This window comes from Pleurodeles waltl, chromosome 7 (genome assembly GCF_031143425.1).
Source record: "Pleurodeles waltl isolate 20211129_DDA chromosome 7, aPleWal1.hap1.20221129, whole genome shotgun sequence".
Taxonomy (NCBI): domain Eukaryota; kingdom Metazoa; phylum Chordata; class Amphibia; order Caudata; family Salamandridae; genus Pleurodeles; species Pleurodeles waltl.
In genome coordinates, this window is record NC_090446.1 from 6,977,217 (window position 1) to 7,000,952 (window position 23,736).

General features: G+C 46.0%; 1 protein-coding gene across 1 annotated transcript in view; it reads left to right on the top strand.

Moving 5' to 3' along the window:
• LOC138246706 (zinc finger protein 208-like) overlaps positions 1-15,885 on the top strand; it is a 254,660-nt gene extending 238,775 nt beyond the window's left edge. Inside the window, exons 8-9 of the mRNA XM_069201477.1 lie at positions 7,662-7,712; positions 11,726-15,885. Of these exons, the coding sequence (XP_069057578.1) occupies positions 7,662-7,712; positions 11,726-13,714 (2,040 nt within the window). The 3' untranslated portion in view covers positions 13,715-15,885. The remainder of the gene's footprint in view (positions 1-7,661; positions 7,713-11,725) is intronic.
• The last annotated feature ends 7,851 nt before the right edge of the window (positions 15,886-23,736 follow it).

Consider the following 23,736-nt stretch of genomic DNA (forward strand, 5'->3'; position numbering starts at 1 on the left):
GACTGCCCATGCCAATGCTGATGGCCTTTCCAGGTTCTTCCACTTAGAAAATGAAGAGTCTCTTGGGAAAGATTAGTCTCATCCTTTTTCGTTTGGGGGTGGGAGGGAGTTGTGTAGGGAAATGCCTCCCTTGGCATGGTTACCCCCAAATGTTTTGCCTTTTGTTGATGCCAGTTATGATTGAAAGTGTGCTGGGACCCTGCTAACCAGGCCCCAGCACCAGTGTTCTTTCCCTCAAACTGTACCTTTGTTCTCACAATTGGCACAGCCCTGGCACACAGATAAGTCCCTTTTAACTGGTACCCCTTGTATCAAGGGCCCTGTGGCGAGGGAAGGTCTGTAAGGGCTGCAGCATGTCTTATGCCACCCTGGGGACCCCTCACTCAGCACATGCACACTGCCTCACAGCTTGTGTGTGCTGGTGGGGGGGACAATGACTAAGTCGACATGGCACTCCCCTCAAGATGCCATGCCCTCAACCCATTGCCTGTGGCATGGGTAAGTCACCCCTCTAGCAGGCCTTACAGCCCTAATGCAGGGTGCACTATACCACAGGTTGGGGCATAGTTGCATGAGCACTATGCCCCTACAGTGTCTAAGCCAAACCTTAGACATTGTAAGTGCAGGGTAGCTATAAAGAGTATATGGTCTGGGAGTCTGTCAATTACGAACTCCACCGTTGCATAATGGCTACACTGAAATCTGGGAAGTTTGGTATCAAACCTCTCAGCACAATAAATGCACACTGATGCCAATGTGGGATTTATTAAAAAATACACACACAGGGCATCGTCGAGATGCCCCCTGTATACCAGTCCAATTCCTAGTGTTAGGCTGACCAGTTCCTGCCAGCCTGACAAAACCAGGCAAGTTTCTGACCACATGGGGTGAGTGCCTTTGTCACTCGGTGGCCAGGAACAAAGCCTGCACTGGGTGGAGGTGCTTCTCACCTCCCCCCTGCAGGAACTGTAACACCTGGCGGTGAGCCTCAAAGGCTCATGCTTGTTGTTACAGCGCCCTAGGGCATCGCAGCTACTGGAGATGCCCGCCCCTCCAGACAAAGCCCCCACTTTTGGCGGCAAGTCTGGAGGAGATAATGAGAAAAAGAAGGAGGAGTCACCAACCAGTCAGGACAGCCCCTAAGGTGTCCTGAGCTGAGGTGGCCCCTGCCTTAAAAAAAAACTCCATCTTGGTTTCTGAGGATTCCCCCAATAGGAATAGGGGTGTGCCCCCTCCCCTCAGGGAGGAGGCACAAAGAGGGTGTAGCCACCCTCCAGGGCAGTAGCCATTGGCTACTGCCCCCCAGACATAAACACACCCCTAAATTCAGTATTTAGGGGCGACCCTGAACCCAGGAAATCAGATTCCTGCAACCTGAAGAAAGAAGGAGGACTGCTGACCTGAAAGACCAGCAGAGACAACGGAGACAACTGACTTGCATCAGCCCTACCGGCCTGTCTCCAGACTCAAAGAATCTGCACAGCGACGCATCCAGCAGGACTAGCGACCTCTGATGACTCAGAGGACTGACCTGCACCTAAAGGACCAAGAACCTCCAGAGAACAGCAGCTCTGTCCAGACACAACAACAAAGCAAGCAACTTTAAAGAAACTCTAACTTCCCACCAGAAACGTGAGCCTTCCCACTCTGCACCTGACGCCCCTGGCTCGAGTTCAGGACAACCAATACTGCAGAGAGGACTCCCAAGCGACTCCAACGACGTTGACACCCTGAGTTGACCTTCCTGCACCCCCACAGCGACACCTGCAGAGAGGATCCAGAGGATGCCCCTGACCGCGACTGCCTGGTAACAAAGGAACCCGACACCTGGACCAAGCACTGCACCGCAGCCCCCAGCACCGAGAGGATCCACCTACTAGTGCAGGAGTGACCAGCAGACGGCCCTCATCCTAGCCCAGTCAGTGGCTGGCCCGAGAAGCCACCCTGTGCCCTGCCTGCATCGCACGAGTGACCCCCGGGTCCCTCTATTGTTTTCAATACAAAACCCAACCCTTACTTTGCACACTGCACCCGGCCGCCCCTGTGCTGCTGAGGATGTGTTTGGTGTGTGTGTGTCCCAGTGCTCTACAAAACCCCCTGGTCTGCTCCCCGAGGACTCAGGTACTTACCTGCCAGCAGACTGGAACCAGAGCACCCCTGTTCTTCATAGGCGCCTATGTGTTTTGGGCCCACCTTTGCACCTGACTGGCCCTGTGTTGCTGTGGCTTTGGGGTTGCTTTGAACCCCCAACAGTGGGCTGCCTATGCCCAGCAGACTGACTGTGTAAGTGGTTTACTTACCTGAGAAACTAACGTTTACTTACCTTCCGCAGGAACTGTTGATTTTTACACTGTCCACTTTTAAAATAGCTATTTGCCATTTTACCCAAAACTGTGTGTACTACTGTTTTAAATCAAAGTTCTATACTTACCTGTGTAAAGTACCTTACATTTTATGTGCTTACCTCAAATTTGAATCTTGGGGTTTTAAAAATTAAGAAAATATATATTTCTATATAAAACCTATTGGCCTGGAGTAAGTCTTTGAGTGTGTGTTCCTCATTTATTGCCTGTGTGTGTACAACAAATGCTTAACACTACCCTCTGATAAGCCTACTGCTTGACCACACTACCACACTACCACAAAACAGAGCATTAGAATTATCTCTTTTTGCCACTATCAACCTCTGAGGGGAACCCTTGTACTCTCTGTGCACACTATCTCTCACTTTGAGATAGTATATACAGAGCCAACCTCCTACAAGGGACATAATACAAAATACACTTACCTCTAAATAGTCAAAGAAGAATTAGACTTCTGTATTAGGTAAAAATAAAGTACAACGGGCCAAATAATACATAGAGACGAGAACTTTATGGACTGAATACAAGCCTTATATACCTCACTGGATAACGCCCCCTGTTACAGTCCCCTTTGAGGGTGGCAGCCTGTGCTGGTGGCAGGGGTGGCTGGAACTAGCGGTTGTTATATTTTCTTCCTCTCTTTTGGTTGGTGCTCTTGCACTTTAGTTTACATTGTCGCTACTCCATCCCTCAGAGGCAGACTCTGAAGGCCGGCCACCCTGGTAGTAAGGACCTTTTCGTGGAGGACTTTGGTAGATAATCCTCCTGTGTGTATAGATAGACCCTTGTGTGCAAACATTTCTTGATACCCTTTGAAGTTTGCAATCCGTTATTTCTTTGTTTCTTAGTGTAGGTGATTAACTGTATCTGACTCATCAAGTCGTCTTTACTGATGTTGATTTTGATTAGCAGGACATCTGAGAGATGTTTTTTAGTGTTGATTATTAAAATTAGCCAACTCTACTGCAGTGCCATAGGGTCACGTGAAATGTGAGAAATCTGTGAGATACATATAAGTGAGGTTGTACCATACATTGTGTGTTGTAGCTTCAGTGGGGAGGAAGAGTCATATATATCATAATAATTTCTCTCTCCCCTCCCCAGAACAGTTAGTGCTCTGGGTAATTCAGTTTATGATACTGGTTTATTTGGGGCCTGTCAGCTTGGGCTGAACTGTGCCTTGAGGAGGAGCACAGGGCTGATTTGCATTTGGCTGGTTCCTGAATGAGGCTCCATGGTGGTGAAAAATAATGATGGGCTGGATTGCCACTCAGGGTAATTACCAGTGGTTGAAATGATTTTAAGCACTTGACCTATCACTGCTTAGGTTTTGCCGGAGGCAGACCTTGCTCTCACAGTTGTGTGACTTTTTGTTTACTTACAGGGTTCTTTGAACCATTCCATTGCTTTCCATTGGTTGATTGCCTCATCACTCGTGTCCTTGCTGCTTTTTGGTCAGCATGCGCCAGCTACATCTCCTGCTTGTGTGTTTGTCTCTCACCCACTACTGCTTCCTTCTCAAGTGCATTGTCCTTCCGCTACTCACACTTCATTGGTGATACTATTGTTTTTGCTTACACACTCCATAAAAGTGCATATGTTTGCAGGCCGTCTCCCCTGTTCCGTTGTGGCTTTTCCCATTGTTGTTGCTTTACCCTTTCATTGCTTGGTCCAATTATTTGTAATTGTTGTTTTCCCCTTAATTGCTTGCTCTGTTCTTGTTGCTTCCCCCGTTGTTTCTTGGCCCTTTCCCCTTGCCTGCCTCCCCCTTGTCATTTCTTCACCCATACCTCTGTCCCATGCCTCCCCACTACCCTTTTCGGCGTGCCTTGCCCCTCCCTCCCACCAGAAAAAAAAGGCTAAGACAGGTTCAGTGTTTTTTCTTGACCTTTTAGCCATGCTGCACTGGTGTACCACGCGGCTACAACGCATTGGCAATGCCACTTGCTCTCAGTATCTTTAACTCTTTCGTAAGTTGGAGCGCAACGGGGGACGTTCCTTATGGATACGGGGATGTTGCTCCAGATCCTTGGTGTATAGATGGAAAAGACCAGCTGCTTGGTTCTTCCTTTTCCTTAGTCTCCAGTCTGATGGTGGCCTTGTCTGCAGGTATATCAAAAGCCACCAGAGTGTGAGCTGTCTGCAAGGTAAGCCTGGGTATTGGTCATGATGGGTTTTTAAATGATGCAGCTGCTTTTGAACATGATACGGACTGGCAAGGGGAATCAATGTAGTTCCATTCAAATGGCGGAGATGTGACCTTAGTTCTTTTGGCCCTGGAAGAAAAGTCTTCTTCGTGTACGATGTTAGAGGCCCGCAGGCGAAAGCCTCTAGGATGGGGGCTTTTAACAACTGTTATAGCCTGAGCAGTATTGTTTTTCAAATATTTCACCCACTTGAATGGAGAAACAGGAAGGCAAACATTTGAATGTTGGAGCAGAAGGTCTACACCAGCCATTTTATCCTGGGCCACTCTGTTGTTTTCAGTGGAGCTGCTGGTATTCTAATTCTCTAATGGGTAAAGGGCGCAGTATACACTGAGTAGGAGTTATACAGTAAAATTATAAGGAAAACATGACATGGATAATGGTTTCAGAAATTCAAGGTAAGACTAACCTGAAAACGTCACCATTTTGGTCTGAAAACCATGCCATGTTTCTTGACTGCAGCCATGATTGAACCAGAGCGAACTAACAGTGTACATCTTTGTCGTAGATTGTGAATATTTTATTTGTGCCTTTAAATAACGTATTATAGCATTGCAGAGCAGAATCCAGCCTGAAGAGATGAACTGCAGTTTCATGGAAGATCTGTTGTACCATCGTATAAAAATAGGAACAGCGGCAAGTTCCACATAGTTCGGGCAGTTCTGCAAAGAGCGGAATTAAGCTTAAGCAGAAACTATTTCACTTCAAACATACAGAATGAAACCAGAGTGCAAAAAACTCTGCTTCTACGATACACCCTACCATCAGCAACTTGTTAAATACAAAAGCAGCCGAAGTAATCTAAAACTAGCACAAATTTCATGGGACATTTTGATTGTTTCTTTTACATTCTGAAAAGTTGTCTTTGGAAATTTTCATTTTGGTTATTCTCATTTTGAATACACAGAAGAAGCATTAAAAAAATCAGTCGTACTGGCACAAAACATAGCTAGGATTAGATGGGGTAATATCACAATGGATCTGCAATAAAGACTTGGAAGAAATATTGAAACCTGAGGAAGAGATTTCTAATATTCCAGCATATTTGTTTTAGAAAGTGCTTTTTTGTTTTGTGTTTCTCACCTCCCTCTGCTCTGGCTCTCTAAGAGATATATCCATTACGTTCGCCCCCCTCACTAGTGTCGTTCTTGTACCCACTACTTCACTGCTGCATTCATGCAGTCTTCGGTCCACTACCGTAAAGGCCTCCCATTGCATCAAACTGTTGGATGCTGGGTTCTCATTTTTTCAAAACCTAAGACATTCGGGATGGTTTCCCTCAGCAACTCCTTAAAAGCGCAATCATCAGTAATGGGTTGTGATCGAAGATCGTTCTGCTCAGATATTCAGCGTGTAGGATCTCAAGGTTTATAGTGCATGAGCACAGTACTGTCTAACCTGACATGGAGATTACTTACACATGAATGAAAAAACATATTCACGGTTTACTGGATCTAATCTCCTCCATCCAGCCGTTGTTCCCTATTGTACCAAACAGCTATTCCAAGCCTTAGCTGATCCCTCTACATGTGTACTTGGTAACAGTGGGTGCGAGCGGTCGCGTTCTGGGCTACACAAGTGAAGTCTCCACCCAGGAGCATCAAAGTGTGAGGTATTTGGGCCAGTGTTGTGGATAGTGATGCCAGATAGTTGGCTTGTTCTTTATTTGGGGCATGTGTGCTACACTGAATAATAACTCTGCCATACACTCTTCCTGAACTATTGCGTATCGATCCTCTTTATCTATGTCTGATTCTAGTGGTTTAAAGGGCACCCCAAGCCTAACCCAGATCAGTGCCCCCTCCACTTATGTTGTAAGTTGGTTGCTTCTCTGGAGTAAGGTGTGTCTTGTAGGAATATTATTCCCGCCTCTTTGTGTTTCAAGAAGTCTTGGTTTTTGTAGTGTTCGCTATTGGAGCCCACCCTTTAACATTCTATATTACAATCTGTGATGATTATGTCATTCTTCAGTGGTAAATTTCTTCTGAGGGGTACTCATCCCTCATCATCTGGCCCCACGTGTTCAACCCCTTGCTACAAATGTGTCATTTTTACAAATATTATGACCCTCAAAAACGTCTGTATAATACCTCTACCCCTATAGAGTCCGTGATTGTATTCCCAGGCAGGCACCAATGCCTCTGCATGTACTTGGGAGTAAAGATGGCCTGGAAGCATGATCTTGTTTATTTGGTGCATTTCCAAACTCTCTTCATTTACATGCAGCAGCTGAAGAGCATAAAAAAGTGTGGAACAGTAATCCTGAGGTGCCATGGGGCAGGGTAATGTGCGTGGTGGTGCGGTCAAGGATGCCATGCCTAAAAATAACATACACATTCTGTAAGTTTCGTGTTGTCTTTCACCTTCAGGTAACTCCACATAAAGTAACACACACATCTCAATTGAGAAAAAAAGTGCAAGTTAAACTAATCAACGCAAACTGCAGATGGCTGATGTGATCACTGCAGATGTTTGTGTGTGTTTAGAAAGCCACAGAACTGAATCCTCTTTGGCTCAGATGGGAATATTGAGCTGAGTATTTATAGTGCTTCAAGGTCCCAGCTTGTGACAGAAAGCACTTTGAAAATGTAAGTTATTACTTTGAAAATGTGTTACACAGTATAAAATAGGCTGCTTCAAAGATGATCTAGTGTTCAAATAAAACAAGTACTTTCAGTAGTTTGTAATGAGACTACACCAAGTACAAACACTTCTGTAAGTGTCCATTAAAAGGACCCACTCCAGAGCTCAGTTAATAACTCCTTTAAAATACTTCTCAAAAAGAATAAACTTTGTCATGATGAAGCTTCAGGTGACTCCATCAATTAAAATCTGTACTGTGTCTAAAGCAGCCTTTATACTTGGTGATTACCCAATTGGACAATTTGATGTGCCTTTCAGATAGGAGGCCCCCTAGTGAGAAAGTGGTTTTCCTATTTAGCTCTCTCTCCCTCCATCACTTCACTGTAAAGGAGGTCCCATCCCCCACCCCTCCTTTTGCTTTCAGGCAGAGGCACCGCTAGTCTGGCATTAACAATTCAGGGACGGCTGTTTTTTATCAAGAAGTAGGGATACTCTTTTTGTTCCCCAGAGAGAGATCCTGCCCACTTTGACCTCTGTTCACATGCCGATGTCCTTTCAGGTGAGTCGCGGGAGTAGCATGGAGGAAGCCCAGGGGATTAAATTCAGCTGCATAGTCCTGGTCCTCTGGACCAGCAGGGGCTCAGAGTAATGGCCCCGGAGAAACAGGAAGGAGGGAAATCAATTGGAAAGCGTTGAGGGGATGGCCCAGAAAAAGAAGCACTAATCTAGGTTGTGTTTTTGCTGTCTGCAGATAAACAGAGCTTCTTCAGAGAGGTGAGCTGGGGAAGGGCTGTATACAGGGGCTATTTTTCCTTGCTAGCATTAAGGTCCAGACCACCCTTGTTAAATAGGGAACAGTAGTTCTGATATGGACATCTCGGTCTCTTTGACTCTGTCAGACAACTTCCTCTGTTTGAATTCTAATGCCTGCCTTGTAGATGAAATTGTTTCTAGAATTCTGCCAGTTTATCTATCTTTGTAGGTTCTTCAGTCAGTTTTGCATCTACTGATGGTGGTCTTTGAGGGTTGTATGATGGAACCACGCATGCCAGAACAACGCATGCCTTAACATCGCAGTTGGAACCACGTGTTGTTTTCACGCATTCCTTTACCACGCATGCCTTTACAACATATTTTGTTGTAAAAGCACGCCTAGTTAAGGCCTGTGTGGAAACGGCATGCATGGTTCTTTCATGCAATGAAACCCAAAACAACCCCTACCCCTAATACCTAAATACCCTAACCCCTCCCCACCCTGAGCCCTAAAAAAATATATATATATCCCAACCCCTCCCCACCCCACTCCTAAAAACTGAAGTACCACGACCCCTCTCACCCGGCCTGAACCCTAAAAATAAACTACCCGTCCACCCACCCCTGTCCCTTAAAACTAAACTACCCCGACAACCCCACCCGCCCTGAGCCCTAAAAAAAAAACAAATTATCCCAGCCAACACCCCCCAAAAACGGAACTACCATGACCCGCCCAGAGCCCTTAAAAAAAAAAAAAACTACCCTGACCCCCCCATCACTCCCCCTAAAAACTAAACTCACCTGACACTTCCACCAGCCCTGAGCCCTAAAACCTTCCCCCTAATAAGTGAACTTGCCCAAGAGCCCTAAAAAAAAAAACTTAACCCTACCCCATAAAACTAAACTACCAAGACATCCCTCCACCCACCTTGAGCTCTAAAACCTCCCCCCAATAAGTAAACTACCCCAACCCACCCTAAATCCTAAAAATAAAAAATAAAAAAATATCCTAAACCCCCGACCCGCCCTGAGCCCTAAAACAAAAATACCCCGACCCCACCAACCCTGCTCCTAAAAATTAAACTACCCAAACACCACCCCAGCTGCTAAAAACTACCCACCAATCCAACCCCACTTTCTGTACTGCGTCCTCTCCTGATCCTTTCTCCTACTGCCCTTCCTTAAACCCCCCCCCCCAAAAAAAAATACGCAAACCACCCCACCCTGGCCCTAAAAAACAAAAAATAGCTTGATCACCAACCCTAACCCCAAAATAAAGAAATACCCAAACCCCCCACCCTGCTGCTAAAAAAACAAAGCCTGACCCCTCCCCATCCACCCAAACCCTTAATCCACCCCCCCTAAAACTGACCCCCCCAATGCTACCTCAGCCTCACTTAACTCACTGCGTCCTCTCCTGATCCACTCTGCCTTTTTCTGTGTCTTAAACACATAGTTTGGCACATGTGTGGTTAAGGCACAGAAAAAGGTGGTTCCGCTTGCATGGGAAATGTCTGCGTTGTTCACAACACGTTGTTTAGGACGTTTCCCGACTTTGAGCTCCTGTATCATCTTTTCTTCCTGATGAGGACGGATTTGTTTGATCAGTTTGTTTCTTCGCACCTTTATTCCATCCTTGGTTGGTAACCCTTCTTGCTGGTTGTACAATTTCATCTGAAGGAAGAGGGATGGGGAGGTGCTTGATGTTCTAGCTTATGGCACCCTGTGGTTTTGCAATGGCCTAGCGCCCATTCTGTGAAACTTTCTTGTTTTGGGGTTCGATTCCTCCTTAGGAGGTCCCTTGTCAGTGCCAGATTCAATTCCGCCCAGATGTATTTCCCACCTAGATTTGTTATGTTTCCCATCCCAGTTACAGCTACGCTTTGTGGGCGGTTTACCTAGGAGACCCTGTTTTGTTCCCTTGCTTGTGTGGGGTTTACGGCTCTCTATTCAATGTGTGGGGATGCCGAGGTCCCCGTCACATTCATGTGGCCTTTGCCATTTTAAGCTGCTTCTAAGTTCCTTTGGCCCTGCCCGCCCCTTTTCTGGTGGCACGCCCTTCTTGGCAGCGAGGTTGCAGCAGAGTAAGTACTCTTCAGTGCTGGGACGTAGCAGATCAGAAGAGTGCTGTCCCCCCTCACCTACAGTTCTGCAGCCGCTACACTCACCTCTGAGACAGACCACTCTGTTTCACTTGATGGGAGGGCCGTTGTCCCCCTATCCCGCCACCTCCACACACCACTGAGACAGACCACTCTGTTTCACTTGATGGGAGGGCCGCTGTTCCACTGTCCCGCCACCTACAATCACCACTGAGACAGACCACTCTGCCACGGGTCTCACACCATCATGGCCCCGTCTTTTATTTGTTTTTTTTTAATAGCGTGGAAGTAGAATTCTTTATGATTTGGATGAATCTTCTTACTTTTCAACTGGGCTGGTTTTGTCGAATCACAGGCCGCAAATAACAATTTCATTAACAAAGCCTTGTCTATTGCGGGTCTACATGTTGAAACGATTGGGCAGCTTTGATCATGAGATCAGTGGTTTGCAGTCTGATTGTAAGCTGTCAGTGCCCTTGAGTGGACCAGGCGGAGCAGCTGTGCACCCATTAACTCTTAATTGCTTTAAGTTGCTTACCTTCACAGACTATCAGACCCCTACTAACCCTGTGTTCCTAGAACTCTGATTCCCAGCATCTGCACACAGTGTTTTTATTATGAAAAAGATTAGATCAGTAATGCTGTTTGTGTTTATTGTACATGCAGAAACTAATGGAGAAACTATTTTAATCCAACAGGTATTAAAGCTTGAGCGGAAACCGATACAGTGACGCCTGTGTTAAATCACCTGAAGAATAACACTGCTAAAAATCTAATGCTGAACATGCGCAGGTGCTCCGGAAACAACATTAGTAGTACAGACAGTCTGAAAATAATGAGGAACCGAGAGACTTGAAATTACCGAATGTGAAAATGGTTTGAGTCCTCCATCAAATGCCTGGTCACATCATGAGAACCATCTCAGCAGCCAGACAAATCTACTGAACGCCGGACTCTTTGGAGCTATACATTTTTTCTCCAATTATCTGACTGAATTCCTACTGACAAATCACTGTGTGGGTGCTAATGTGTAATATATCGCAACTACAAGTTAGTTCTAAACTTGAAAGAAGCATTGGATTGTAAAATTATGTAAGGGCACGTAATGTAGAACACCTTGCTTGCCACTGTCAACTGAGCTTACTACAGAACCCAGAGCTTACGATCCACAATCGGTAGAACTCACTATCCACAGCAAACTGAGATTACTGTACACACTTGATGGAACTTACTGTCCAAGTGAGACAGTGCTTATTATGCCCACTTGACAGAGCCTCAGCATTCAGAGCCTAGTATCCACAGACAACAGGGATTGCTAAGTTTCTTGGGGTATCAGAGCTTACTATCCTCTGTGGATAGAGCTCATCACACATTTACAAGACTACACATATGAAATTAGCTATGGCTTGACTTCCCACCCTGCACCCCCCCAACCCGCCCCACCCACCTCTCTCTGCCCCCCACTCCGACTCTCGGCTGGGAGCAGACAGGGAACAGTGTTGCCCAACAGTAACAGTTAAATTACTTTAATTATTGCATACTTTGTATACATCTGTTAAAGGAGAGCATACCTTTAATTTATGCTTTCCTAGACAATCTGACCTTTGTCCCAAAAACCGGGACATATTTTTAAAATTAAGAAAAGCGTCAGGACACCGGGACAGCCCTCTAAAAACCGGGACTGTCCGGGGAAATCCGGGACGTCTGGTCACTCTAGCTTGCTATACACAAGAGAATGCCTCTGATTGATAAAGTATATCAGTGCTCTGAATGTGACAAAAGGTTCAGGTTAAAGCACCAACTTATTGTCCATGAGAGCATCCATACAGGTAACAAGCCCTTCCCGTGCTCTGAATGTGACAAAAGGTTCAGGTTAAAGCACCAACTTATTGTCCATGAGAGACTTCATACAGGTAACAAGCCCTTCCAGTGCTCTGAATGTGACAAAAAGTTCAGGTTAAAGGATCAACTTATTGTCCATGAGAGAACACATACAGGTAACAGTCCCTTCCAGTGCTCTGAATGCGGCAAAAGGTTCAAAAAGAAATCCTTCCTTTCCTGCCATGAGAGAACACATACAGGTTATAAGCCATACCAGTGCTCTGAATGTGGGAAAAGCTTCTGCCAGAAAGGACAGCTTTCTGTCCATGAGAGAACACACACTGGTGAGAAACCCTACCAGTGCTCTGAATGTAACATTAGTTTCAGTGCTAAAGGCAGTCTGACTGCACATGAGACAATACATACAGGGGAAAAACCTCATCAGTGCATTGAGTGTGGGAAAAGGTTCCGCCAGGCCGGAGCTCTTAAAGTTCACATCCAAATACACACAGGAGAGAAGCCATATCAGTGCACTGAATGTGAGAAAACATTTTACTCAAAGGGTTATCTTAATAAACATGAGAGAATCCATACTGGTGAGAAACCCTTTCATTGCACTGAGTGTGATAAAAGGTTTTGTTATAGGACTGAAATGAAGAAACATTTAAGAAAACACACAGGTGAAAAAACACTTCGAGACAATAAATGTAGGACAACCACTGTCCAAAAAAGAACACGCACAGATGAGAAGATACATGTTTGCACTGAATGTGGGAAAGGATTTAGGTGTAGGCGGAGTCTCACTCTCCATTTAAGAGTGCATACGGGTGAGAAACCTTATCAGTGCTCTGAATGTAGGAAAAGCTTTACTCAGAGAGGAATGCTTACTGTCCATCAGAGAACGCATACAGGGGAGAAACCTTATCAGTGCTCAGAATGTAGCAAATGTTTTAACTCTAGTGGTAAACTGAAAATTCATAGGGAAATTCATACAGGTGAAAAACCGTATTGGTGTAGTGAATGTGGGAAAAGTTTCAGTCAAAATGGGAATCTACGTATGCACAAAAGAATACATACAAGTAGAGAAAAACTACATCACTGTACAAAATGCGGGAAAAGCTACTTTGCCAAAGGCCATCTTACACAACACGAAAAAACGCATACAGGTGAGAAACCGTGTCAGTGCATTCAATGTGGCAAAAGATTCAGTGATAAAGTTTCTCTAATCCGACATGAACAAACACATACTGGTGAGAAACCTTATCAGTGCGGTGAATGTGGGAAAAGCTTTAGTAGGCTAGGAAATCTTAATGTCCACAAGGGTGGTCATAAAGGACATAAACCTTATCAGTGCACTGAATGTGGCAAATATTTCAGGCTTAAGCAACATCTTACTAGTCATGAAAGAACACATACAGGGGAGAAACCTTATCAGTGCACTGAATGTGACAAAAGCTTTAGCCGTAAATTCATTCTTACTGTGCATGAGAGGACACACACTGGTGAAAAACCTTATGGATGCACTGTATGTGACAAAAGGTTTAGCTATAAATTCATTCTTACTCTGCATCAGAGGACACACACTGGTGAAAAACCTTTTCAGTGCACTGAATGTGGGAAAAGCTTTAGCCGTAAATCCATTCTTACTCTGCATCAGAGGACACACACTGGCGAAAAGCCTTACAGGTGCACTGTATGTGAAAAAAGCTTCAGTCATCAGGGAGATCTTAGGAAACATGAGGGAATACATTCCACAGATAAACGTTACAAGTGTACAGAATGTGGGAAAGGATTTAATCATAAAAAATGTCTTACTTCCCATGAGAGACAACATATGGAAAAGAAAGCAGACATGACTTCTAATAAGCTGCAAAGTATAGTATGAGAAACTAAACGTTGAATATAATCTTGCAGCCCCTCGTAGTGGGCTATACCAGCCTTCAATGGCTAGTATAGACTGCTACAGAGGGCTATAAGGCTGTTAGAATATTTGGCCCCTAGAGGACAGTGTGTTCTACTTCGTAAAATAGAGGCCTCCCGGAGCCCCAAGGTGGTTAAAAACCCCTGGGCTCCTTGAGGCTTTTGTTCACAGCAAGAACTGTGAAAGGAAAACATTGGAATGTTGCGGCTCTGGGCATCTACCAGCCATTAGAAGCCCTGGAACACTCCTCAACATTCTAATGTTCTAATATAGCCTTAGAGCCCGCCATAGCGGGCTATACCAACCATTAAAGGCAGGACTTTAATTTCCGGTATAGCCCATCTACGAAGGGCTACAAGGCTATTAGAACATTCTGCCACTAGAGGGCAGAATGTTCTAATAAATAACATAAAGTCCTCACGGAGCCTGGGGGGATTGTTCACAGCTGTTGAACATTGGAATGTTAAAGCTCCGGGCTTTTACCAGCCAGTAAAAGCCCTGAGCACCCATTGTCTCCAATGGAGCTCGCAACATTCCAATGTTCTAATTAGTTTTGTACTCCTTATAATGTGAACAGAAACTTCAAGTATCAAGTTGGCATTGTTACATTTATACAAAACTGTCACACAGGTCAGGAGACAACTTGTGCAAGAACATTAATCATACCAGGAAAAGATTGAAAGATCTGAAAATATGTCTTATTTACCCCATGAGAGATGGAATGTAGAAAGGAAATGAAACTCATAGCAAACATGAAGTCTACACATTTAGAAACTTTGTTTTAGAGACTTGGAACTCCCTCCCCATCCACCTCCGTCTGACCCAAGACCACCTCTCCTTCAGGAAGCAACTCAAGACCTGGCTGTTCGAGCAGTAGCGGTCCCCCCTCCCCCAGCGCCTTGAAACCCTCCGGGTGGGTAGCGCGCTTTACAAATTTTTTGATTGATTGATTATTTGTAACCTAAAGTTTGAAAGTCATTTTCTGCTGATGCATACTTCTAACCGCATGTTCCTCAACTAGTGATTCCTCACTTTGCGAATCTCTTCAAGCACCTGACCAGATCTGGAACCTCCTGCAGTAGCGCCTGTCCTGCTGTAAATAGTACCTTCATATTCCATCACAACTCCACCGCACCTGCGGTCCCATGGAATGTAGCTCTCTAAACGACCCTTTTCTGCCCATTGATGGGAGTTTCTCTTTTTCCTCAACTAAAGACGAGGATCTGGAGCTCGGCTCCTGCTGGGTTTCTCAGCGAAGTTTTAGAAATGTTTTAACTTGGATGCTGTGCAGGGATGTCATCCCCAAATATGACTTTTTTCAAGCTATGCTGTTATCATTTTTATATATTTCATATATACTGATCGCCCTACATATATGATTTATCTTCATTTATTCGCAGTGTATGACATTAAATGAACATACTTTAATCTTACACCAGTGAAATGCTTGCTCTGAGATAATGTGATAGTAGGGATTCCATGAGTAAGTTATTCTAGATGACTTTTGAACCCAAACTGGTACATTGGCTTTTCTGTTATTTACTTTCAACAATCAGCGCAAAAAGTGTAATAGAATACGTAAGAGACAAGGAGGACACAGAAGATCTAGTTGTTGTTTAACATGATTTTAAAACAATTTCTGCACAAAAAGTTGTGAAAGCTCTGAATACGTATTGTGCCCGGAGAGGGCTTCGGACCAGGGAGAAGGAGGTGCTGCTGGGGCACAGCCGAGACCAAGATATCAACATGTCCCATTTCAAAGGGTCCTGCTTCTGCATAGTTCATCTGAGTGCGGCTTATTAAAGTGACTCTTTCTGCCACTTAGAACACAACTCTTTCTGTTTGGCCAAGGTATACGTGTGTCACTCTCAGGCAAGTTATCTAATATGACTCCGTAGGATTCCTTCTAGTACTAAGTTTAGCCTACGCAGATGAAGTAGGGATCGGGAAACTAACTTATCACATTCCAAAATATGTGCTGGATTTTCATAATCATGTTGCAATATTTCCTTCTTTTCTGTTTGCTCAAAAGCTATTGGCTCTTTTCCTGATTGGTTTTACAGTTACCTCTATTCATGTTGTGTATACTAGGTTGTTTTTTTAAAAACGTTTTTTAATAAAAGTATGTAAACGTTTATCCTGGTGTGAATTCCTCAGCGTGCATCTAGAGCAGATGTCTGCAGAATGTGGGGTGCGCCCTCTGAGGAGGGGAGGTCTGTGGCTGCATTCTCAGAGGGGAGCAAATGTCTCAAAGAAGTACAAATAGAGATCGTCTAGAAGTGCCACGTTCTTTATTTGGAAGCTTTCCAGGCTGTTGTTATTACAGACACTAAATGCATAAAAAAGAATTGGTACTGCGATCCAGAGTGCCATGGCGGCAGAAGTCATTAATGTCATTGCCAATGTCAAAGAGGTGAATAAAAAGAACGAAATATTCTGTAAATAGTTTGTTATTTTTTTACCTGCACTTAACTGCATGCAAAGTAACAAACACAGTGAAATAAAAAACAAAATGCACGTTAAACATCTTGTGTTTCTTTGCAAATAACTTTAGCGCTGTGTGAATGCTAATTTTCTGTGAACAGGCCTTTAAATCTTGTTCTTAGCTTGTCACTTTTGCTGTGCATTCAAAGACTGAGGTCAAATATCAGACTCTTTAAAAGTCTGCAAATGAACTGTGCAGATATTTCAGAATATATCAGAATTAGGAATGCAGAAATGAAGCATATATTTTTTGTAATTCTTAAGTGTGGTAGAACAAGTACGATAAACACAAATCAATACACTAAGGCCATCATTACAACCCTGGCAGTAAATGCCGCCTACCGCTGTGCTGGCGGCCGTCAACATACCGTGACCACAGCAGTATTCCGCTACAGGTATTATGACCCACACTGAGAAATCCGCCACTATATAGACACACACATAGGTCCGCCAGACCAAAGGTCAGTGATAAACTGGCAGTACCAAAACCCACACCATTACGACAACAGGAATACGCCCACAGTATCATGAACCACGAATCACATGGCGGTCTTTCAACCGCGGTAAACCATTGGTGGTACACTCCACCACGCTCAAAATACACAAACCCTTGCAAAACTACACCATATTGGACAACTCAAACTACACACACCTGACCCACATACACACACCACACCCAATCCAATCCAATATAAAACACACACCCACACCACCCACAACCCTTTACGACCCAAACATTTTGGAGAGAGAGAGAGAAGCCAGGTGCACCCACTCAATCAGAGCCACAAAACACCCTCACCCATACACCATTCACGCACCTCACACCACACACCCCAACACAGCACCCCACACACCCGCACACATACCCCTCACACTACATCGTTGGCACCCAAAAGACACCCCAGGTTTACAGACGAGGAGCTAAGGGTCATGGTGGAGGAAATCATCCGGGTAGAGCGACAGCCATTCGGATCACATGTGCAGCAGGCGTCCATTGCTAGGAAGATGGAGATATGGCGGAGAATCGTGGACAGGGTCAACGCTGTGGGACAACACCCCAGAACAAGGAGTGACATCAGGAAGAGGTGGAACGACCTACGGGGGAAGGTGCGTTCCGTAGTTGCAGACACCAGATAGCTGTACAGAGGACTGGCGGAGGAACCCCACCTCCTCCCCCACAACTAACAACATGGGAGGAGCAAGTCTTGGCGATCATGCATCCTGAGGGCCTCGCAGGAGTAGAAGGAGGACTGGACTCTGGTAAGTCAAATCTTTACTACTATATCCCCCACCCTACCTGCATGCCATCACAAACAACAACCCCTACTCTCACCCCCATCACTCCACCACCTCACATATATCCCACTATCACAACCCACCCATCCCAATACCAAGCCCTGCATGCAACACCAATGCATGGACACCCATCACCACAGCATCCACACTAGTGACAATCACTTAGCCAAACCAAGCACAACTCACACAAGCCAAAGCTGCCTTGGGAATAACAACCATAGTGGGGAACATACCCATGCACAAGATGGCACACGCAGAAAAAATAACACTGCATTTGCATCCCCACTGGACCCCTACTCAACGTCACCGGAGAGTAGGTGCCAGCAACATCCAGTCCCCCCCACAGAAGAGGCCCACAGTGATGACAGCAGCTCTGCATGCCTGGATCAGGATGACGAAGCAGGCCCATCAGGGACCTCCGGACAGTCTGTTACCCTGCCACAGTCCCAACCCACCACAGACCCTCCCCCCTCAGGAAACACCAGCCCATGCCACTGTCCCCAGGACACGTCAATCAGCAGTGTATCCACCACTACAGGAACCCCAGGCAACCCCACAAACAGGACGATCAGGGACTTGGGGTCAGTGGCAGTGGGCACACGGTTTAGGGGACAGAGGCACAGGACAATAGGGAAGCTGGGAGGACTGCTGTGCGACAGAGGGAGGACAGGCCCAGGGAACCCACTCTCCAGGAGGCACTCACCAACAACATCCTGGGAGCATACCACCATTCCCAGGAGACCATGGGCCAGATACTGTACAAGTTGCAGGAGACACAGCGGATGCAGGACGGACAGTACCTGGGGGATCAGGGAGGACCTAAAAAACATCTACACCATCCTGGTCACCATTGTAGGGGTGCTGGTTGACATGGGCAAGACCATGAGGGAAGCAGTGGCACAACAACAGCACCTGACACTAGCCACACCGAAGAACAGCCCTCCACCTCCGCTGGCGCTAGTGGACAGGAGGCCACGCCACAGGACCAACAGGCCACCAGCACCCCCATCCCCTGCAGAAGGTAAACCACCACGCAAACGGTTCCTGCGATCCAGGCAGAAGCCAGAGAACATTGCCAAGACCCCCCCCCCCCCCCCACCAGGAAATAAGACTCTCCTGATTGTCACCCTTCTGTCCCAGTCTGTCACCCTGTCCACCTTGAACTGCCATTGCTCCACTTCCTATGCCCCCTTGGACAATGCAAGTGTGATACAAAAACACTGGACTCTACCCTGGACTTTCCTCTACCATCACCCCAGCCCACTGCACATCCCCCTCTACTTATAAGCACTTAAATAAACACCCTTGGAACAAATACAAATCTGGAGTCTGTCAAATTATTCAAATATGTATTTGTACAACATTATCAAAGCATGGTAAGTCATATGTACAGTTAAATTTTCATTGGAATGATCTTTAGTGGGCAACTGTAAACACACCAGGAGTCAGAGTGGGCCACAGAGATCTGAAAATACAGATATCAAAGGGTACAGTAAGTGCCCATGCAATAAGGAAATCAGGCTGCCATGTACAATGTCCAACAGAAAACTGAAAAGTAAAGTGAAGTTACAGTGTCTCACCTGTGTGTCACTGGAAGTACTGCTGTATTATATTACTTCTGTTGTCCACATCTTCTTCCTCTGCCTCCTCTTCCTCACTGTCCACAGGCTCCACAGCTGCCACAAGACCATCTCCAGGCTCATCCCCCTGCAGAAAAGGCACCTGGCGTCTCGAGGCCAGGTTGTGCAACATGCAACGATGATCTGGCAGACCTTCTTGGGTGAGTAGTACAGGGATCCACCTGTCAGATGGAGGCACCTGAACCTGGCCTTCAGGAGGCCGAAGGTTCTTTCAATTATACGTCTTTTTCGCCCATGTGCCTCATTGTAACATTCCTCTGCCCTTGTCCTGGCATTCCTCACTGGGGTCAGTAGCCATGAGAGGTTGGGGTAACCAGAGTCACTTGCAAATACCTAGGGACAACTGTTAGGCACACCCTAACACTTAGGGACAACCCCATACCCAGACACCTACTTATACTGGGTGGTGACCTTAGGCTCACCTATTAGCCACACCCGGTCCCTCTGGAGTTGGCCCATCACACATGGGATGCTGCTATTCCTCAAGATAAAGGTGTCATGCACAGAGCCAGGATACTTGGCATTCACATGGGAGATGTACTGGTCCGCCAAACACACCATCTGCACATTCAGAGAGTGATAGCTTTTTATATTCCTGAAAACTTCTCTGGGGTGGGGGGGGTGACATCAATGGCACCAATGATGTTGGGGATATGTCCCAGGGCATAAAAGTCAGCTTTCACTTTGGCCAAAACTGCCACCTGGGGGAATACGATGTAGCTGCGCATGTGTTTCAGCAGGGCTGACAACACTCTGGTGAACACGTTGGAGAACATTGGCTGAGACATCCCTGATGACATGGGCCACTGTAGTTTGGAAGGAACCACTTGTCAGGAAATGGAGCACTGACAGGACAGGACCTGACAGGACCTTCACTAGAGGGGGGATATAACTGTGGGCTGGCAGATAGCCGACATCAGGTCTGGCTCCAATTGGGCACACAGTTCTTGGATTGTGGCCCGATCAAGTCTGTATGTTATGATAATGTGTCTGTCCTCCATTGTCGCAAGGTCCACCAGGGGTCTGTACACCGGAGGATGTCACCATCTCATATTCAGCCTCAGCGGTTGAAGCCTATGGAAGAAAACGGTGATCAGTGGGTCATATTCACACATCAATTGCACTAATCATGCATTTTTCCCTTTACAGAACCAGTATGTGATTCCGCAAAACAGTTGCTGTGCCAATGTCTGCTGTGACGCAGTTAGGTACCATGCCTTGTGCCCCCCGGAAATGGCGACTGCCTGACATGTGAGGAGGGACAAGTGGAAATGAGGTCATTCTGCTGGCGTTGTGCGCCGTTGCGGTCGGTGGTCGACGACCGCTGCGCAACTTCGCATTGGTTATCATTGGGCCCTATGAGTTCCAGGAGCCAATGGTGATGTACGCTGGCGGTGACGGTACGCACCGCCGCTGACGTGACCGCCATTTTCTGTCTGTTCACTCACTTGCTACCTGACCTTCAACAGGAGAGGACCTACACTGCAAGTGCTGCTGTGACCTGAGTCTGGAAGCAACAATGGCTCATGTGTCTGGGAAAAGGGCCCCCGCCTTCACTGCGGAGGAGTTAGAGAAACTAGTGGATGGGGTCCTACCCCAGTACATGTTACTCTACGGTCCTCCTGACAAACAGGTGAGTTAACTGTGAGCATGATGCGTGGGCCATGAATGTATGCATTGCTGTGTGTGTAAGCCACATGTAGTGGGGGCAGAGGCGTACTGGCCAGAGTGCTGCATGTATGGTGGTCAACGAGACCAGAACCATGTCTGATTAACATCAGAGGTCGCCCTTCCTGAAATGTCCTGGTGCAGCCCGTCTCCTGCTGTTTGCGGGAACAGGAGTCTATAAAGTGTCGTTGAAGATGGCTTCATCGTGTGACATCCTGAGTGTGTAGCAGAGAGACTACTGCCACGTTCCTAGGGGGTGAGCATGACATGTTTAAGGTATTTATTTAGGAGCAAGGTGGTGAAGTTTGGAAAATCAGTCTCTTACGAAGTGTGAAATAATCAGTGTATGTAGATCGTGGGAAGTGTCCAAGCAAAAATGTGTGTACAATAAAAACATACAGTCTCCAGTAAGAAACTCGTGGCCTCCATGTGCAAGGTAGAAAATCCTGACCTGTCTAAAAATAGCGCCTCAGCTGTGGCCTTACAGAAAAGAAGGGTTTTGTACTTAATACTGGTTACAAATTACAGAACTGCATATCATTGTAATGCATAACAACCAGCAGTGACTATTCGTAATGTTTGGGATACAGAAGTACACAAAACATTTCAGTAACATATTACATATTTGAAAGCTATAGGAATCTAATGAAAGACGTCAATACCAAAAGAAAATACCTATACTAATATTTATTAGCTGAGCCAATAATGCATCTCAGCGTCCACCCACAACAACATCCGTCCAGATACTTTCAGTTTGTTCGGGTTTGAACTGTCATTTCCTCGTATTTATATTGACTTTTTCAGCAGCGTGGCAGTAAAATTCCCATTAATGTGCTTGCATCTTTATATTTTTCATTTGTGATGGTGTTCTGTAATCCCACACCATAGAAAAACAATAGGCATTTCTTTAACAAATCCTTCTATATTGCTGCCCGTGCTGTCCAAACGTTCAGGCAGCTGTTGTCATGATATCAGTAGTTCAACAATCTGATTTTAATTTGCCAAAGGCCCTGAGAGCTCCCAGTAGCGCAGTTGTGGCACACATTAAGGCCCATATTTATACTTTTTGACGCACAACTGCGCCAACGCAGTTGTGCGTCAAAAATTTTACCGCTGTCTAACGCCATTCCAATGCGCCATGCTGGCGCCTTATTTATGGAATGACGTTAGCCGGCGCTGTGGACTGGTGTGCGTCAAAAAACAATTACTCACACCAGGCAGCGCCGGCGTATGGGAAAATGGGGGTTGTGCGTCAAAAAATGGGGCAAGTCAGGTCTGAGGCAAAATTCAGGCCTCAAACCGGATTTGCGCCATTTTCTTTGACGCCCAACCTCCATTGACATGACTCCTGTCTTAGCAAAGACAGGAGTCATGCCCCCTTGCCCAATGGCCATGCCCAGGGGACTTATGTCCCCTGGGCATGGTCATTGGGCATAGTGGCATGTAGGGGGGCCCAAATCAGGCCTCCCTATGCCACAAAAAAAACGGAAAAAAATACTTACCCGAACTTACCTGTACTTCCCTGGGATGGGTCCCTCCATCCTTGGGTGTCCTCCTGGGGTGGGCAAGGGTGGCAGGGGGTGTCCCTGGGGGTAGGGGAGGGCACCTCTGGGCTCCTTCCGAGCCCACAGGTCCCTTAACGCCTGCCCTGACCCAGGCATTAACAAACGGCGCCCATCAGGCTGTGCGCCGTTTTTTAAGGCCCACCCCCTCCTGTGCGTCAAAATGACGTCAGAGTATAAATATGGGGCACAGGCCTTAAAGTCATTTTTTGGAAGGGAACGCCTACCTTGCATATAATTAACGCAAGGCTGGTTCCCCCTTCCAAAAAATGACGCACATGGTGGAATTTTGACGCCCGCGGGGTCGGACGTCAAAGTATAAATATGGGGCAGGGTCTGCGCCGATTGTGCGTCAAAATTTTTGCCGCACATTCGGCGCAAACAGAGTATAAATATGCCCCTAACTGTTCATTGTTTCACATTCGTAACCTACACAGACCTTCAGATCCCTCTTGCCCCTCTGTGTTCCTAGGAGGGAAGTGACCTGAACTCTAACTCCCAGCATCTGCCCACAGTCTCTTTGTAGTGCACAAGATGAGATCAGTAATGCTTTTTGTGTTTTAATGCACATGCAGAAACTAATGGAGAAACTACTTTAATCCAACAGGTATGAAAGCTCGCTCATGAACTGATAGTGACGCCTGTGTTAAATCACCTTAAGGAATCACACTGCTAAAAACATAATACTAAATATGTGAAAATGCACCAGAAACCATTTTAGAAGGCACAAGCAGTCGGCAAATAATCAGGGACTCAGAGAAGTGAAATTACAGAACATGAAAATGGTTTGAGTCATCCATCAAATGCGTGGTCACATCAGGAGGCGCATCTCAGAGACGAGAGAAACCTACTGAATACCGGACTCTTTGGAGCTATGTATTTTTCCCTCCACTACATGACTGAATTTCTACTGAAAAAACACTGTTAGGGTGTTAATGTGTAAAACAGCTCAACTAGAAGGTGGTTCTTATTGTGAAAGAAGCATTTGAGTGAGACATTATGCCAGTGCACTTCATGCAGGAGACCTTACTAGGCTTAGTCAGTGGAGTTGACTAGCGAGAGCCAACGGAGCTTACTATCCGCAGCTGGCGGAACTCACTATCCAAATCCAAGTGAGATTACTTTACACAGCTGTTAGAACTTACTGTCCAAGTGCGACAGTGCTTATCATCCACACCTGACAGAGCCTCAGCATTCAGAGCCTAGTACCCACAGCGAAAAGAGATTGTGTACCTTCCTAGAGTACCAGACCTTACTCCTTTGCTGATACAGCTCACCATCTATAGGCAACACAGCTTACTACCCACAGGTTATGGCTCTTACTATGCACAAGAAA